General features: G+C 52.4%; 1 protein-coding gene and 1 pseudogene across 3 annotated transcripts in view; one reads left to right on the top strand and one right to left on the bottom strand.

The window, feature by feature from the left end:
* The window catches only part of Supt5h (SPT5 homolog, DSIF elongation factor subunit), a 33,450-nt gene that overhangs the window by 16,283 nt on the left and 10,272 nt on the right, over positions 1 to 6,895 (bottom strand). For all 3 annotated transcript variants that reach the window (XM_023721479.1, XM_004636807.2, XM_023721481.1), the window contains exons 3-10: positions 4,952 to 5,117; positions 2,653 to 2,718; positions 2,085 to 2,096; positions 1,567 to 1,636; positions 1,395 to 1,463; positions 1,243 to 1,308; positions 955 to 985; positions 617 to 685 (exon numbers count right to left, since the gene is read on the bottom strand). In XM_023721479.1, coding sequence (XP_023577247.1) covers positions 617 to 685; positions 955 to 985; positions 1,243 to 1,308; positions 1,395 to 1,463; positions 1,567 to 1,636; positions 2,085 to 2,096; positions 2,653 to 2,718; positions 4,952 to 5,117 — 549 coding nt within the window. The remainder of the gene's footprint in view (positions 1 to 616; positions 686 to 954; positions 986 to 1,242; positions 1,309 to 1,394; positions 1,464 to 1,566; positions 1,637 to 2,084; positions 2,097 to 2,652; positions 2,719 to 4,951; positions 5,118 to 6,895) is intronic.
* Positions 3,698 to 4,640, top strand: LOC105742925 (annotated as a pseudogene).

The following is a 6,895-nucleotide window of genomic DNA, read 5'->3' as shown; positions in this document are numbered from 1 at the left end:
AAAGCACAGGGACCACGGTTCAATATCCCAGCACCACATGCCAGCCAGCCCCGCCCCCAGGTGGGCTGAGCTGAACACACACATACACACACACCCACACACACATAAATAAATAAATTAATTAAAAAAAAAAAAAGTTTGGGCCACCCTGATAGCTCAGTGGACTAAAGCACCTGCTTAGGCAGAGCCCCAGGGCTCAATCCCCAGCGTGCCTTGTCGGCCTCGCCCATGGGGTGCACTGAGATGGCAACTGAGACTGGGCATGGTGGTGAACACCTATAATCCCAGCAATTGGAAGGCTGAAAACAGCAGAATCCCTATGGGTCCAATCTCCATAGTAAGACCCTGTAGACCCTGTACTAAATTAAAAAAATAAAAATAAAAGTTAAAAGACTGAGGATGTAGTTCAGTCAAAGGCCCTGGGTTCACTTTCCAGTACTGCAAAAAAAAAAAAAAAAAAAGGAATCCACCTAAGTGCCCAATAACAGAGATCATATCTGAATAACAACTCTATCTGAAGTGACACAAAAAGGGCAAGATACTACTACGCAAAAAAAGCAAGAGGTTCACTGCAATAGCCCGAAGCAGAACCACTCTAGCTGCCTACAGGACATACCGTGTCTGTGAACTGGTAGGCGATGAACTTTCGCATCAAGGAAATGGCCGTGGCTCGCTCCTCCCCAATCTGGAAGGAGAGAGGCAGATGGGGGAGAGCTGAGGTGACGAAGGGCAGGACGCAAAGGGCAGGGTGTGGCACAGCACAGGAGACAGCAGCCAGAGAGATGGAGAGATGGAGAGATATGGGGGGGGGGGCAGAGTAAATGAGTCAGTGTGCAAGGAGGATGGAGAGCTGGGGCCTGAGGGACCATGTGGCTGGCAGCCCAGCGAGACACAGCACAGGCAGAGGGACAGCCTTCCCCCAAAAGCCACCTCCCTTGAGGCCTGAGCACACACCTTACATTTGACAGTCCACAGGTTGGGATCCCTGGGCAGCAGAGGAAGAGGGAGCTCATTAGAGGAACTGTCTCCGCCCTCACCAAGCAAGGGCCGCAGCAGCCCAGCCACCCATCCTCCCTCTTTCTACAGCCCCAGGCACCTCATGCTCTCACCCACACCAATCACCTTCCCCATGGCTGTCCCCTGCTGTCTGTGCGTAACTCTGGCTTGACTTATCCCAGCAGGGGACCCAGGCAGGCACCATCACCCCCTCCTCACCTCCTGTCCCCATTCCAAGCCCCTTACTTGACTCCTGGGAGCAGCTGCTGCTGGGTGATGTCATCTGAGAGCTCATCAGACCCTCCGTACACGCTGAAGAGAGCAGCAGGCAGGTGGGTTAAGCCCTGCAAGACCCCTGCCCTTCCCATTTAGGGACCCCTGCTCCTGTCTACCCTTACGTCTCTCCCACGGATGATTTGGCATATTTCTTCATGTAATACTCGCCCAGTTCTTCTTCCCGTTGGTCCCTGCAGGACAAAGGAAAAGCACATGTAATTGAAGGCGGATGAGGAGGTGCTGCCCCACCATCCAGGTCTCCCCAAGGAAGCCCCAGGACCCCTCTGTGCTCACCTCCAGAGGTTCTGGAGGCGGCGGGCCCCAGAGCGGTCTTCATCCAGCACAACATTATCAATATTGGATGCTGGAAACAAAGGGCAGAGGTGTAAGAGGAAGGCAGGCAGGGGCCTGGAGAACGTGCTAATGGCCCAGGGCTGTCTCGTTAAGGAACCCCAGCCCTTGTGCCTACTCTGACCTCTCAGCATCCCTGCTGCCCATCACAAAGGCCCGGGCCCAGAGTTGGGGCGCACTCAGCAGCCTGCCATTTCACAGCCACTGTCTAAACACACCCTACCTCCACCCACCCTCGCTTCCCCGCCACCCACAGGGTTCAGTGGCTTCCAGGAACACACACACATCTGCCTAGCTCAACTGCTGCTTTGGACTTGGCCCCAGGATCCCTGACTCTGGACCCCGTGGGAGTCCAATCCCCTAGGACCAGACAGGGCCAGGGTGAGGGCAGGATGCTACCAAAAGGCAGAAACCTCAGGGCATGGGAAGAAAGTCACAAAGCACACTTTCCAGGTTCTTACCTTCAATCTCTTCTACTTGGAGGAAGAGGAAGAGGTGGTGGTGGTGGTAGTGGTGGTGGTGGTGGTAGTGGTGGTGGTGGTGGTGGTGGTGGGCGAGGGCAGACAAAGTATGAGCCAAATTATAGCAGCGAAATCAACCAATGGGTTGGGGGAAGGGTGAGGAAGGGACACAGGAAGGTAAAAAACCAAAAGTAAAGGCCAGGCACCAAGTGATTAGGGAGAAGCCGAAATGTATGAGGTGCACAGAACAGAAAGTAACAGGGAAGGGGGCACTGGCCCAGGAAGTGGGGGGTATCTTAGGACACAACCCACCCACCCTACAACCCACAGAAGGGAATCACTGGGGCCCAGGGGTCCCAGAGTCTTCTCCCCAAAACACCCACCACCCCAGAGTCCCCTCCCCCCACTCATGGGCCTAAAAGGAAAAGGGAGGGGAACTGGTCTCTCTGGCAAGGACAGAAAGAAGCAAGGTGAAGAGGGTAGGGATTGGGGCAGTACAAGGCATGGGGTGGGGGAGGGGCTGGGTTCACCCCTCACGGTGGGCTTCCTAGGCAGGGTCCACACACACCTTTCTCTAGGATGTCCTCGGCTCCATCCTCCCATTGGTCCTCATCCTCATACTCATCGTCAACATCTGAAACAGGAGGCCAAAAGGTTGGAGGGCAGTTGAGGAAAGCTGACACCACCACAACAGCTCTCAAGAAAGGAAGTGTGGGCTGGTGAGATGGCTCAGTGGTCTAAGGCACCTACTTGGAACAAGCTTGGCAAAGCACAGGGACCGCGGTTCGATCCCCCAGCACCACATGCCAGCCAGCCCGCCCCCTGGTGGACTGAGTTGGCCACACACATAAATAAATAAAAATTTAAAAAAAAAAAAAGAAAGGAAGTGTGTCCTCTGGAATCCCTCGCTCAAACTAGAACACTTCATTTCACACAGACAAGGCACTGGTGCAGCACAGCCAGGCGTCGTACGAAGATGCAAATGGCTATAACAGTCTCCTTTCCCTAACCCCATCCAAGTACCCCTTTTTTAAACATAGGATCACGCACTGGGCACACTTTTAATCAGGCAACTGCTGTGAGTTAGAGCCTTGAAGTCACTTGCTACCTAGTCACTTCAAGATCAGCCTGAACTACACAGTGAAACTCTCAGAAAGAAAAAAGAAGAAAAGAGAAAAAAAAAAAGCCAAAACAGATATTTTTAAAAATACAAACTAGATGTGGTGGCACATGCCTATAATCTCACCACTAGGGAAGCTGATGCATAAGGATCACTGTGAGTTTGAGGCCAGCCTGGGCTACACAGCAAGACCCTGTCATAAAATTTAAATAAAACAAAACAAAATAAATTGGATCACAGCCAGGCATGGTGGTACATGCCTGCAATCCCAGCACTTGGGAGGCTGACGCAGGAGGATAACAGAGTTTAAGGCCAGCCTGAACTGCAGAGTAAGACTCTGTCGCAAAAAAAAAAAAAAAAAAAAAATCAATAAATTGAGCTCTCTGCAGGCGTCTTCGTGAGAGTGACATCGTCATTTTTTCAGGCATCCTCATGAGAGTGGCATTGTCTTTAAACCCTCCATGGCAATCCCTGACGCACCACCGTGATACCCAGAGAAGACAGGGTGACCTAGAAATCTAACTACTTCCTAAAGATCATCCAACTTTTGGATGATTATCCAAAATGCTTCATTGTGGGAGCAGACAATCTGGGCTCCAAGCAGATGCAGCAGATCTGAGTGTCCCTCCGAAGGAAGGCTGTGGTGCGGATGGGCAAGAATACCATGATGCGCAAGGCCATCCGAGGACATCTGGAACACATCCCATCTCTGGAGAAACTGTTACCTCATATCCGGGGGAATGTGGGCTTTGTGTTCACCAAGGAGGACCTCGCTGAGATCAGGGATATGCTGCTGGCCAATAAGGCGCCTGCTGCTGCCCATGCAGTGCCACTGCACCATGTGAAGTCACCGTGCCTGCCCAGAACACTGGTCTGGGGCCTGAGAAGACCTCTTTCTTCCAGGCTCTGGATATCACCACTAAAATCTCCAGGGGCACCATTGAAATCCTTAGTGATGTACAGCTGATTAAAATTGGGGACAAAGTGGGAGCCAGTGAAGCAACCCTCCTGAGCATGTTGAACATCTCCCCATTCTCCTTTGGGCTGATCATTCAGCAAGTGTTTTTAGACAATGGAAGCATCTACAACCCAGAAGTCCTTGACCTTACAGAGGAAACTCTGCATTCTCGCTTTCTGGACGGTGTCCGCAATGTTGCCCGAGTCTGTTTTCAGATTGGTTACCCAGATGTTGCATGAGTGCCCCATTCTATCATCAATGGGTACAAGCAGGTCCTGGCTTTGTCTGTGGAGACTGATTACACTTTCCCACTGCTGAAAAGGTCAAGGCCTTCTTAGCTGATCCATCTGCATTTGTGGCTGCTATCCCTGTCACTGCAGCCACCACTGTTGCTCCTGCTGCTGCAGCTGCCCCAGCCAAGGTGGAAACCAAGGAAGAGTCGGAGGAGTCAGATGAGGATACAGGATTTGGTCTCTGACTGATCACCAAAAAGCAAACTATTCATCCTGCCTGACTGGCAAAACAAGGAATAAAGACATAATTCTCTTTCTAAATAAATAAATAAATAGATAAAAGTAAAATAAAATTGTGCCCCATAAGCAGCGCATATGACTGATGGTACAGGATGTGCTTAGCATGAACAAGGCCCGGGCTGCAATTCTCAGCTTCACAAACAGGAAGACAGACAGAGAGGCAGGCAGACAGAATGAACTGAAGGTAACCTCATATTTATGCCCTGCCAAGAGTCTGCTTCACACCCTCTCACGTGTGCCTAGGTGGGTGACATACCAGCCTCATCCAGAATGAAGCCACCATGCCGGGGTTTTTTGGGGGGTCGATCATCATCCTCCTCTTCCTCTTCTTCATCGTATTCTTCCTCTTCCTCCTCCTCCTCTTCTTCCTCAGGCTCCTCTTCCTTCTCACTGCCTGCCGCACTCCGCCGCTCTTCCTCTAACTGCAGGGGCCAGGCAAGGTTGGGGCACCAGGGTTCCCCCAGGACCCAAGTCCAGAAAACAACCACAGCCTTACCAAACCTGACCTCGGACCTCCAGGCCTGCCTGGCTGGCAAGGCCCCTGGCTGTGTGCACACCTAACAGCTCTGTCTGTTCTAACAGCAGACAGTGCCCACCTCCAACCACACCAGGGAGCTGGCCTGATCCAGGCCGCCTCTCGGTCTTCTGCATGTGCCCTTCAAAGTGCCAGCTCCATGCAGCTCAGCCTGGGCCCCCACCTCTGTCCACCCTCTCTCCAGGCCCTCTCATCTAGCCCTTGGTTGCGAAGGACAGCTCATGACAGAGACTCTCATAGGCAAGCAGTCATAGGCTGCTTCTGGTGGGCACTGCCTGCCAAGCTCACTGGCTACCCCTGCTAATAATTGTGTGGACTTTCTGTCGCCCTCATAGCAGGCTCCCATCTCCTCCAACCTCGCCTTCTCCTGCTCCTCCCCACCCACCTCCCGCTCTGCTCACCTTTCACCACAGTGCAGCCCAGGGCCCACTGTTCCCCCCTGCATGTGCTCTCTCCCTGTTCCATTTTACCATCCATGACGTCGGTTCCTGTCTGTGCAGATGGCACTCCTCCACTTCTAGTCCCCAGCTTTGCTCCGAAATTAGAGAACCCCATGTGATAGCAGCCTCCTGGATGTCTCCTCAGATGTCCTCTGGGCCCTCACAACCACCATGTCCCACATTGACCTCAGGATCTTCCCCCAGACCTCTGCTGGTCATCTCTTGCTCCCCTGGGGACCCAGTCCCAGTCTCTGCCTGTGAACATCGGCTCCAACCCGTCCTACCCCCACCTCATCCTGTGCCCCCCACTCTGCCCTCTAACCCTGGGCCCTTGCCCTGGCCTCCTCCCTTGCTCCTGTCTCACTTCCTATACCAGCCACACAATTGGCCAGTACATACCCAACTGTTTTTTCAGCATCCAGGATGGAGCCCTGGGCCTTGCACATGCACAGTCCTTCACCACTGTGCCACAGCCAGAGCCCCCAACTTTATTTATTTTATTTTATTTTTTTTGTTTTGGCGGAACCGGGGATTGAACTCAGGCCCTTGTGCTTGACAGGAAAGCGCTTATTCCACTGAGCCATCTCCCCGGCCCCCCAGAGCCCCCAACTTTAACACTGCACTCGTTCATTGCATGACTTTGTGTCCACATCACGATGGCCCATTCACCTAATATTTTATTCAACTCCACTCACACTCTTTATTTTTCTGCAGTACCAAGGATCAAACTCAGGACCTTGCGCTTGCCAGGCAAAATACTTATGCAGTTGAGCTATTTCCCCAGCCCTCCACTCACATTCTTAACACATTCATTCATTCATTCATATGCATTTGGCACAGGGTCTCACTACAACGCTCGGACTTGTGATTCTCCTGTTTTTCAGCCTCCTCAGCACTGGGATTACAGGCATGTGCCACCACATCTGGAGTCTGTGGCTGGCTCAACATGCCCAGGGTCAGGGGCAGCATGTGGTGCTGGGGATTGAACCCCAGTTCCTGCGCTTGCCTACGCAGGTGCTTAGTCCCCTGAGCTATCTTGCCAGCTTAACTAATTAAGAAAGAAATGTTTGGGGTTGGTGAGATGGCTCAGTGGTCTAAAGCACCTACTTAGAACAAGCTTAACAAAGCAGAGGGACCGCGGTTCAATCCCCAGCACCACATACCAGCCAGCCCTGCCCCCTGGTGGGCTAAGCTGGCCACACACACACAAAATAAATAAACAAAT

This window comes from Octodon degus, unplaced genomic scaffold, assembly GCF_000260255.1.
Source record: "Octodon degus isolate 3935 unplaced genomic scaffold, OctDeg1.0 scaffold00083, whole genome shotgun sequence".
NCBI lineage: Eukaryota > Metazoa > Chordata > Mammalia > Rodentia > Octodontidae > Octodon > Octodon degus.
Note: the sequence above shows the minus strand (reverse complement) of the source record. Positions and strands in the feature narration are given on the sequence as shown.